The 11,661-nt window shown below is 41.6% G+C and overlaps 3 protein-coding genes across 4 annotated transcripts in view; 1 reads left to right on the forward strand and 2 right to left on the reverse strand.

Annotated features, from left to right (window-relative positions):
- Positions 1–1,510: 1,510 nt before the first annotated feature.
- The window catches only part of LOC149104702 (uncharacterized), a 158,788-nt gene continuing 148,637 nt past the window's right edge, over positions 1,511–11,661 (reverse strand). For both annotated transcript variants that reach the window (XM_089270794.1, XM_089270793.1), the window contains one exon: positions 1,511–1,657. In XM_089270794.1, coding sequence (XP_089126920.1) covers positions 1,587–1,657 — 71 coding nt within the window. In that variant the 3' untranslated portion in view covers positions 1,511–1,586. The remainder of the gene's footprint in view (positions 1,658–11,661) is intronic.
- LOC149104703 (uncharacterized) lies at positions 7,707–8,806 on the forward strand. The gene has a single exon (XM_089270836.1). The coding sequence runs from the start codon at positions 7,787–7,789 to the stop codon at positions 8,804–8,806; it is 1,020 nt and encodes a 339-aa protein (XP_089126962.1). The 5' UTR covers positions 7,707–7,786.
- LOC149104704 (uncharacterized) overlaps positions 9,028–11,661 on the reverse strand; it is an 8,799-nt gene continuing 6,165 nt past the window's right edge. Inside the window, exon 3 of the mRNA XM_089271321.1 lies at positions 9,028–11,228. Coding sequence (XP_089127447.1) covers positions 9,124–11,228 — 2,105 coding nt within the window. The 3' untranslated portion in view covers positions 9,028–9,123. The remainder of the gene's footprint in view (positions 11,229–11,661) is intronic.

An 11,661-nucleotide genomic window follows, 5' to 3' on the forward strand; every position in this document is an offset into this window, starting at 1 on the left:
GAAGACACAACCAGAATCACAGTTCACGACGAATTTAACACTTCTTTCTCATATTTCATGGAGAATTGTTTTGAAAAATTACGGGTCACTGCTTCTAATGAAATCACGATTCACAAGAAGAAAACATTTCACGGGAAAAAAATTAGGCCATTCGCGAATCACAAAAATACCCTTTATCACCCTCTAACCTGTGGTCTGTTTCCACCATCACCAACAACAAAAAGAAAAATAGCCAAACTGACAGTTTCCTGAATATCTTCTTTAATTAAGTTACTCAATTGATATTTCAATAACGCTATGAATCTTGCAACAAATTCGTCTTTAAATTTTAGCGATGTTACCAAGTTTTATTCTTTAACGTTCTCTACAGTAGTACGCCTAGTCACTCTTTTCATCGGCCACTGTTTAAATCACATGAACCTATTTTAATTTCATGATTGTGGAGCGCGGACTCAATCTGGGCACACCGACTAAAGAAAAGCGGCGGGAACATGCAAATGACCAGTGTAGTATGGTATTGTGTCACAGTAAATTAAAGCAATACTGAATCTCATCTCAAATCTCCTCGATACAGAATTCGGAAGAAGTACTGACTCGTCCCCTGTCGCCTCTTGTGTCATGGAGGGCGCTAGTCGAGAAACACGCAGTCCGAGTGATACTATACTCCGAGGAATCGTTCAATGGAAGCTTCAAGTCAGTAGGTAACACTAGCGTTGCAGCCTGCGACTCTCTTAATCAATTTTCCATGCTGTTCCAGATGTTAAGCTCTACCTATATTTTAACTTGTGAATCATCACTCTGAAGAAAATACGCAAAAATGTATACGAAATATGATGCCCTGTAGACTAACGATTAACTACCTTCTATTTCTTTGCTTTCTTTTCTTTTCTTTTTTTTTTTTTAACTCAAGTAGCTACTTCTGAACCGTGTACTTATTACAAAACTGATTATATGCCATCAGTAAACCTCAAAAAACCATGTCATGGATTAACTATATTCCATATTCGATATTAAGAAAAACTGAAAATTATGATAAAATGTATATTTTTTAGCTGTATAACATCTAATTTTACTAGTATTTACCCTAGTACAGGTATAATCAATGTAGGGTAACGATTGATAAGCAATGTGTACCACGTTAAACTAGATAAAGATAGAGAAACTGTTCCTTTTTTTTCAGTGCAGAGGTGGACAGAATTGAAGTATCGACGTTTCTGAGTCACTTCTAATCGTCTTTCTTTTTTTGGTAAAATTTGAGGTTTACTCACTACGTACATGCAATAACTATATTTTTTGACTTAGTCAGTGCCACAATAGCGGAGACTACAGGACGGTGTACCGTTGAAGTAATAAACATAGAAAGAGCCGCAGTTTCTCACTTCAATGTTGGTGGACCGCCAACAACAGTTTGAAACCCAGTGAAAGCAGACCTGCCTGGTGACTTTGCCATCAGCCACTGTAGGATGACCACCATTTAACCAGCCGGTTGCATAAGTGTTACACCTGTGTGTAGGTGGACATGAAGTAGGCATTCTAGTTCCCGCAGCTCCTTGGAAACGGAACCAGCCACGACCAAGTCCACTGTCTCACAAGGTGTGGATGTTGATGTAGGTCACCTTTCTGTCAGCATTGGTTAAAGATTGGTAGTTTTGACATTCTGAGAAATAAAGATATTTATCTGTTAACGAAGCTAAACTTCAATTTGGCGATTAGTTCACAGTGACGTCAATTTGCAATTAAACCATTACAAAGAAATTTAAGGAGGTCATTTCAGCGAGTAAGTTTGAGAAGACACCGAAAGTACGTTTAACCGTGGATTTCGTGTAAAAAACTATGTGGGTTTGACAACTATATGTAACAAACAAACTGAACAATTCAAACACTGATGCTAAGGGCAAAATGTTGTGTTAAATTGTGCATGCATTCTGTTGTTATTTAGTTTTTGTAATTTCTTAATTTTAATGTGTTGCTTGCTCTGTCAACAAAGGGTGAGATCATACAGCACCTTGCCTTAAGGTCGGCACACATGAGGGGACTAGTCCCTGCAACTAGTCCCCTGAAGAGTTTACACGAAGAGACTGGTCGCAGGGACTTATTTCACGAACAGTTCACACGAAGCGTTTTGAGGAACAAGTCGCAGGGACTTGCCCCAAAAATTCAATCTGGTTTGAATTCGTGGGACTAGTCGCAAGGACCAAACTTTGTCGCTGCGGCTCGATTTTGAAGCAAAAATGGCCAGTTCACACGATGGGACTTGTCCCCGCGACTAGTTGCAGGGACTAGTCGCAGGGACTAGCCCCGTCGTGTGTGCCGCCCTTTAATTCCATGAAATATTAAAGTAATCATGATTAAAATATAAAATAAAATAAAATAAAATGAGCATAACCCTAAAAGTAAGAAGACGAGTGGGTCGCTTGATAGTGCTGTTAAATGACCGAAATACAAACATACACCTTTTCGAGACAGTATGCAACTTTCTTCAACCAACAGCACTTATTGACGTTTAATTCTCTACTGAAATACGTGTCCCTAGACCGTCTTACGAATGCAGAAGGCAAACATAAAATTTATTTCGTTTAATCAAGAATAACTTTTTCTGCGAAAAAGGTCAATGACAATAAAAGGTATATATCTATAAGACATTAAAAATGTTCAAGGGGCTGCACACGCCATAGTTGGTCAGTTCCAGCTCATTTTAGCTCAATAAAGTACACGCATGCGCTACGCGTGTGCTTTAGTTAAGCAATAGACCACTCTTTCTATGGGTTTACTGGCGCAATAAACCACGCGGGATGTTGGGAGAACACTCGAAAAGCTTGTCAAATCACGAGCCGTTTTATGTAATAAGTGTGGAAAGAGTCTGTCAATGAGAGGGAAATTTATTGTACTTTCGTGATCAAGTTTCTAATTCTCGTCAAATTCATGAGATGACGCGACAAAGCAATCACAGAGACTGAAAGAATGAATGCACAGACTCAGCACCGGACAAAAAGTCCGCGGAGCAAAGCGACGAAAACAGTTCACGCTAAGAAAGTTTTGAGAAAGGAAAGTAAAAGGTTATCGGGGAAAGGCAAAAAGTATATTAATTAACTCAAAAGTATTCTGACGGGGAAATGCGGGGATTCGTAGTTGGAATCGGTCATCACGAAAGTAAGACTGTACGAAAAGTTTGCAAGTAGTCCAAACTTCATACGCTTGGCGAAGTGATTCAACGCAGTGTTTAACGATAACTTTCCGAAGTTTTGCGAATGGAACAAAGCTAAGTTACAGAAACGCTGCTTCCGAAATTTATTCAGAATTTATTTATTTATGCTGAAGGCTATGAAGTCCGTGTTTCCCCTAAATGAAAACTATATTGCTTGAGAAACCAACTTCATGTATCGTGTCATGCATGTATGCATTGAGTTTAAACTAAAAATTATGATAGAAAGATATATTTCCCCTGCTTTTTTGACAACCCAAATTGATCATTCTAGCCCCGCTGACTTCGTCCCCCTAAGACCGTGTAAAGCACCAAAAAAAAGGGTTTTAAAACTTCCTTAATTTTAATCTCAAGCGTAACCGGAGTAAGCGTAAAATTGTTCTCGTGGAAAAACGAAAAAGCTTTATACGGCGACCGACTTCGATTCTGGTGTTTTCTTTCCTTGCAAATTGCCATGTATATGTTGAATGATATTTGTGTGATTGATATCTCAGCTAGTGAAAGGCAAAGCTGTTTGTTACATTTGTTAATTGTTATAGAGTTCCGAGTTCTCAAGTTCCCGCGTAGAGCTGCCATAGATCGGGAACCGTGGTTTACCGGTACGATAGAACATAAGTTTAGCAACTCTTTTGACCAATCAGAACGTGCGTACGGTTTCTGAGTTATTTTATTAACAAATACATAGCTTTCTCGAAGTAAAGGTACGGCAGTCTGAAGACAAACCGGACGAAGATATGATATCCGTGATAACGTGATAAGAAGCAAAGTGCTGTACTTCCAAAGAGTTCTACTGAATCAACCGCTCTTATATGTCAGACGCCCCTATATGTCAGACGCCCCTATATGTCAGACGCCCCTATATGTCAGACGACCCTATATTGCAGACGCCCCTATATGTCAGACACTCCTATATGTCAGACGCCCCTATTTGGCAGACGCTCCTATATGTCAGACACCCCTATATGTCAGACGCTCCTATATGTCAGACGCCCCTATATGTCAGATTCCCCTCTATGTGAGACGACCCTATATGTCAGACGCTCCTATATGTCAGACGCCCCTGTTTGTCAGGTAGCGTTATCAGTCCCTTCGGAAAATTCGCAGTGAAGTGAATTTCTATTTGCCAAATTGTGGTAAGCGACTCTTTGTTTTAGAAACTGCCGTCGCGTTTTCTGCTTCGGCGAACTATCTTCAATTGGAGTTGGAAAGTCTTCCTAATGTGAACCCATGCTGTAAGACAGTTCAAGTTCAAATTTTTTTGTTTTAATTTCGCTTATCCCTGTACGAAAACAATTCTGTTGTTTGTGGAAGTTGTTGTATAAACTGTAATTTTAAACAAATAGTTGTGTCGATTGTCGCCGACAACCTTACGTCTTAAAATAGTAAACCGTATCTGTAATTAAGCTCAGTGCCAAGACACGTTTAGAAGTAGTAGGGGTAATAGCTTGGTAGACTGTAAAATGTGTTAAATTATTCTGTTACGGTTGGAAACCAAGAAAGGATTTTGCTTTTTGACTCTAGTAGTTCTATTAAATAAATGTCATTGAATTCTACACGAGTGTATTAAGCTTACATAAAAAAGAAAGACGCAGCAAACAGGGTAATGGAAGTTAACATGTTTAAGGTAAGACGATTTTATTAGCTTCTATTCTTTAAGTTAATATTCTATCAATGCCGAGGGAAAAAATTAAGCCTAAACGAACGAAACAATAGAAGAGAATTACAGCAACAACAAAAAAATAAGTCATGGTTTCAATGTTCAGTTTGCATTTAAGCTCACATATATAGTTTGTAAGATATTGAGTACATACATCAGAAATGCAAAGGAAAATGAGAAAAAATCCTACTAAAGAATGAAAATTAATCTTTTTGTAAGGAAATCGTTTCACCTTCAGATTGAATATAACTTGAACGTTGCTACCACTGCGAAAGCTTTACACATTGATCTGCGGATTTGATCACAAAAAGACTAACAGCAATCGACGACAGGAAGGAAGGAATGAAGGAAGGAAGGAAGGAAGGAAGGAAGGAAGGATGGAGAGATGGAAGGAAGGAAGCAAGGAAGGCAGGCAGGAAGAAAGGAAGGAAGGATGGAAGGATGGAAGGATGGAAGGAAGGAAGGAAGGAAGGAAGGATGGAAGGAAGGAAGGAAGGAAGGATGGATGGAAGGAAGGAAGGAAGGATGAAAGGAAGGAAGGAAGGAAGGATGGAAGGAAGGAAGGAAGGAAGGAAGGAAGGATGGAAGGATGGAAGGATGGAAGGATGAAAGGAAGGATGGAAGGATGGAAAGAAGGAAGGCTGGAAGGAAGGAAGGAAGGAAGGAAGGAAGAAAGAAAAGAAGCAAGGAAGGAAGGAAGGAAGGAATCCTTTACATTTCCCAAAAATTTATCATGGCGTGTTTCGCTGCCTTTGAGCGAAACAAACTTCACCAGTTTTTAAAGATTGTTTCCTTTTCACCTAAGCGCTCGATTTACGCTTTTTTGAGTTTTTCTTTAGTCTTTGCCTCGTTTTTTCGCTGATTTTAAGTTTTGTTGGCTGTTCCTACATTCCAAAAGGAACGTTCCTCAAGTATCGACTGTTCCTCGTTTTTGTGTTCCTATTGACTATAAGAGGACCAGATTTTTTGCATGGTAGGAACAAAACGTTCACTCTAGTGTAAAAGAGGAACATTTCGTTCCGAGTTCCCAACTGTAAATGGAACATATTGTTCTCAAACTGATAAATTAAGACTGTTTTGTTCCGAGGTCCCCTCTGTAAATGGAACACATTATTCCCAAATTAGTCATTTAGGACTGTTTTGTTCCGAGTTGCTATCTGTTGATGGAACACATTGTTCCCAAATTGGTCATTTAGGACTGTTTTGTTCCGAGTTTCTATCTATTGATGGAACACATTGTTCCCAAATTAGTCATTTAGGACTGTTTTGTTCCGAGTTTCTATCTGTTGATGGAACACATTGTTCTCAAGTTGGTCATTTAGGACTGTTTTGTTCCGAGTTCCTATCTGTAAATGGAACACATTGTTGCCAAGTTGGTCATTTAGGACTGTTTTGTTCCGAGTTTCTATCTGTTGATGGAACACATTGTTCCCAAATTGGTAAATTAGGACTGTTTTGTTCCGAATTCTCATCTACCAATGGAACATACCGTTCCCAAATTGATATTTTTGTTCCGAATTTCCATCTGTGAATGGAACAGTTCGTTCCCAAATTGGCCACTTATTACGAAATATAGGACTGTTTTGTTCCGAGTTCCTATCTGTTGATGGAACACATTGTTCTCAAGTTGGTCATTTAGGACTGTTTTGTTCCGAGTTCCTATCTGTAAATGGAACACATTGTTCCCAAGTTGGTCATTTAGGACTGTTTTGTTCCGAGTTCCTATCTGTAAATGGAACACATTGTTCCCAAGTTGGTCATTTAGGACTGTTTTGTTCCGAGTTTCTATCTGTTGATGGAACACATTGTTCTCAAATTGGTAAATTAGGACTGTTTTGTTCCGAATTCTCATCTGCCAATGGAACATATTGTTCCCAAATTGATAATTTAGGACCTTTTCTTCCGAGTTCCTCTCTGTGAATGGAACATATTGTTCCCAAATTGGTCATTTGGGACCAGATTTCGGACCATTTCTCTGCGCATTCCTATTTTGTTCCCAAATGGAGGTGTACTTTGTAAGGCAAACAATAGGGCGCGCTCAGACCTGCTTGGGCAAGTTTGGTTGCATGTCACTGTCATGAATTTTGCACAATAGTAATGAGGACGGGCAAGTAAGGGCATGACTTGGCAAATACAAACATATATGCCGTTCCTTTGCTTGTCATCGGCTCCTTGGTTATGGGTCAGATTTAAAGGAGATCGTGTTGGCCAAATGCTCTTCAAAAGGCAAAATGAGCAAGAAGTGCAAGGTCAATTGGTCGGATATCGATGGAGCATCACCCAAACCAAAACGGCTTCACTTGGAAAAGGATGAGACCGACAGCTTGTATCACTGCCCAATACAAGAGTGTGACCATGGTGGATTTCAAAGTCAAAGAGGGTGCAGAAAACACGTTAATACCAAGCACAGTTGGTTCTTTTATTTCGATGAAAAGCCCAATTCGAAAGAAATCACAGATTCGCTAAAGGTAGCAAGAAATGTTCCAATGGTGAACACAATTCAAGATCAAACAAGTGAGACTACAAAACATGCCGGAAAGTTACTTCCCTCATTTTCATTGTTGTGTGACATTGGCGAAGTATTCACGAGGTGGTTGACTGGAAGTGGTGGCGGTTTCAAGAAAGATCGCGCAGCTCAACAAATAGTGACAAGATGCTTTAAGTTTCTTAGATTTTGTTGTGAAGACGAGGAAGAGTTGACTTTTGACGTGGTGGACTTTAGTTTGTGTTCTCCAAATTTGTTGTTCAAGTTTATCGACTACTTACAAGACGAATGCAAGCTTGGACATGGTGGACGTTTAGGCTACATAGATGCCATTTCTGAAATGATGGACTTCAGAAAGCTTCATGGCGCATAAGAGGCAGTCTTTCGAAAGTTCTCTGCAACAGAGCTGTACCTCAAAAGAGCGCGAAAGACGGTTGCTAAGATGATGAGATTGCAGTGGACACAAGATTTAGACATCGAAACACTAGAAGCGAGAGGCCATTGGGCAACAATGGAGGAGTTGTTGGAGGTGGTGAAATTCCATCTGCCGCGCTACGAGAATACCGTGAAGATTTGCAAATCGAGTCCAACTCAAGTTAACCCTTCAGACTTGACATTTGCCACGAAATTCGTTGCCATGTATCTGTTCATCAAAGTGAAGGGGTCGCGTCCCATGACTTATCAATATTTGACGGTGGACATGATTGCTACAGCTAAGGAAAAGGGTGGATTCATTGATCAGAAAACGTTCAAGACTGCTGGAAAGTATGGATTTGATTCTTTGGTTCTGACCTATGCAAACATGCAAGTTCTCAATGGCTACATCTCGAACGTCAGACCTTTGCTTAAACCCCAGTGCGATTTCGTTCTCGTCAACAGAAATGGGGGCCAACATGGTAAATTGGGGGAGATCATGAGCAAACTGGTGTTTGATGCAATTGGAAAGTACATCCATCCCACGCGTTATCGCCAAATTGTTGAAACGCAGAGCCTCAATGAGCTCACTAGCGAGGAGCAGAGGATTTTGTCGGAGGACCAAAAACACAGCTCTGCTGTTGCCAAAGTTCACTATCAAAAGGAACGATCCCGTGAAGTTGCTTTGAAGGGTCACGAGTGCCTACAAAAACTTCAAGGTGCCAAGGGTTCAGAGGTGGACGACGACGTCCACGCAAGACTCGGAGATTCAACTTCCGACGCCGGGCCTTCAGTTGGAAGAGTGCAAAATATCAACTCCTCCCCCAATAAGGACGCCCTGCCTAAAAGAATCTTGCGCTCTCAGAGGAACATTCGTCGTGTTTTGAAATTCACAAAAGAAGAGGACGATTTTCTAAAGGAAGGGATAACTAAGCACGGGTTTGGACAGTGGACTGCTATTTTGAGAGATGACGATTTCCAATTTCAAGACGGAAGAACAGCGGACTCTCTAAAGAAAAGGGCTGGAATTAAAATGCCACTCGGTTAGCAATCCAACTGGCAAAAAACAACAAATCCACACCAACTAAAATGCAGAGGAAACTGGACCATTTAATTATCGCAATTCGACAAACAGCTAGCCTGTTAACACATCTACGGAACGCGTTTTATAAATGATCAAAGCGTAATAAACTCTAATTTCTTGGACACAAAAGTCTATTCTTGTAACGAGTTATCGTAGGTACATGTAGCGTTCTGAGTGCCTAATTCTATCCTATCTATTATTAAGTCTAATTCTATCCTAATTATCAAACTACTGAAAAAGACCACCCTACGGCCTATCTTACGAGGAAAAAAACACCGCTTTTACTTTTGACTAGTAAAGTATCGAGTTAGAACGTTCTGGGATTTTTTGACTGCTCGTTGACTGCTGGATTGCCTCTTTCGCTTCTTCTTGTTAGAAGTACTAGCTCGAAGTAGTTCAGCAGAGACTGCACAGTCGTCGAAGCTTGAATGAGGCACAGACGCACCACTTGTGCTCGGAAGAGGAGTGATGAAAATACTCTGTACCTCTTCCGTCTCATCCACTCCATTACACTGCTGCGTGATGAAAATACTCTGCTCGTCATCCGTCTCATGTGCATGTTGCTGTACTCCCTCGGTTTCTGAACTGAGGACAGGCAACACAGGCAGCCTTTCAGCAACGCTTGTGACTAGGTGGTGCTGCTCTTTTCTCAGCAGTCCAAGAGCGGTGCACACCTTGATTCGTTCTTGGACAGCCTCGGCAGTGTTGAAAGTGCCCAAGGACTCGTGATGCATTTTTAACTTGTCGCACAGGACCTTCATCCAATCTTTGACGTTCAAGCGAACCGTGGGATCGCTACTGCTTTGATATTCGTCGCAGCAGTTCTTTAGCTCGACCTCAGTGGCTCTTATCCAGGTGCCTTCGAACGCTCGACGGGCTTTCTCGCGTCTTTCTTGCTCTTGGTGCGCTTCTTGTTCGTCGCAGTGCTCCTGCAGTTGTCTTTGAATTTGACTTGGCATCGCTGCGTCGGGGTCTTCTGGCAACAGTTCGGCAATCTCGCTGCTGACACCCCTCTCTCTCAGGAAAGATCTTCTTGCTTCATGTAGTTCATGTTTCCGCCGATTCTCTTCTTCCTTCTCTCTGACGCGCGTGTGCAAGATGCTGGCAATTTGTCTATGTCTTAGGGAGCCTGTGTAAGATAGCCCAAGTGCTGTCCTCAAGTTACGAATGCGCTGGTCGTCATCCGAGTCGACTTTATCGTCACTGGCAGCGTCAGCTGTTGTGGCTGGCTCGCCCGTCTCTTCAAGAGCGTCAGTCCAGACGTCTGCGAGAGGCAACGTTCGTAAAGCGTCCTTCTCCTCGTCTTTAAGAACGCCGTCACCGATTTGCTCTTCTTCCAAGCTGCTGTCGGAGCTTTCTTCTTGGTCTGTCGTCGGACGCGCTTTCGTCGAGGCCCACACAACACAATCTATGGAGTGCTTTCTGAGCCACTCTGCAGCTTTCTTCCTTGGGTTAGGCAGACTCTTGAAGACATAGTTCCTTAGCCTACGGTCCATTGCTGGTTGATCTTCTGGTCCGAATTCAAGTTTCTGTTGTGCTGTTAAAAGCATCGGGCAACGGTTAATGAATGACTTAGCAGTTTGATACTTGATGTCACAGGCCGTGTAACCTCCCTGCGTTAGGATTTTCCAGTCATCTATATCTAGTGTGGAAGGATTCGCTTCGTCCACGAAGATTACTTCTGTGAAGTGATTGATCATGGCCTTATTGAAGACGCGCTGTTTAGTGATAGTTGCTATGTTGCCATGATGTACCAGGCCTAGAATTGGTTGAAATAAACTCGTCTTTCCACTATTAGCAGCGCCAATTAGGCAAGGAACTTTGTCTTTGTGTCTCTTTTGATTGTGATTCAAGAGCCTCAAGAAATCTTCGCAAAATTCTTCAATTTCAGCTTCTGTGAGGCTGTTTTCCAAAATTTCTTTGAAATACTTCGGTTCTGGCTCTCTTGTTGGATCGTACGGGGAAAACGCTCGCGGTGTAACATGAGCAATGTCCTTGCCCGCGATCACATTCTCCAGGAAGCGACGCTCCTTGACTGACCAGCACTTGCCATCGTTAACCTCAATCAAATTATAATCTACGCGAAGTGGTCGAATGACCTCGCAGTGCGGGTTGGCTAGGATATCGATGACTTTCTTCATGTCCTTTAGAAGTCGCGCCTTGAAGGATTCGTTAGCCGCCAAACTATTAACGAACGCCTCCACCTCGCACTTGTAGGAATAGGTGTACTTTGCCTTGTCGCATTTCTTGTACACTTTTCCACCGTACAAAGCGTAGCCCGGCCTCTTCATGGCGATACCGATGTCATTGACAAGCACTGTGAGTTTATCGGACAATCTTGCCTGTTCGTAGACGATCTCAATCTCTCTTGGAACAGCCGAGCCGTCTAATTGGAAGCCGATTAGATATCGCGAAATCCGTCCTTTCCGCCATTAATAGGAAAAACCTTCGGTGGAAACTTCCAGTACTGGGAGGCAGTTAAGTGAAACTTTTTACTAAACACGGCGGAAAAGATGGATTTCACGGATTTTGAAACATTGATACATTTAACTTAGTCATTCCCTTCCATGTCTCAGTCAAGTGTCTTCTTGTGAAAGAACAGCTTGGATCGTTTACCTTTAGTTTTTCGACTTTGTTTCAAAATCCAACAACGTTGCTGTTTTTCAATTTTATATTGACTGGGAAATTGCAGTTCAACTTCTAAATGCTTTTACGCCATGGAGCGACAATGAAATGATATAATATCTCAGACTTAACACATTTAACGAAAAGTAGCAAAAGGAACGAGGACATTTGGGAAACGATCACTCCTTCCTTCC

This window comes from Orbicella faveolata, unplaced genomic scaffold (assembly GCF_042242905.1).
Source record: "Orbicella faveolata isolate gen_17 unplaced genomic scaffold, um_ofav_v1 contig_34, whole genome shotgun sequence".
NCBI classification, from domain to species: domain Eukaryota; kingdom Metazoa; phylum Cnidaria; class Anthozoa; order Scleractinia; family Merulinidae; genus Orbicella; species Orbicella faveolata.

Excerpts from the sequence above, each read along its gene's own strand:
- LOC149104703 (XM_089270836.1), top strand. The coding sequence starts at position 7,787 with ATGATGAGATTGCAGTGGACACAAGATTTAGACATCGAAACACTAGAA.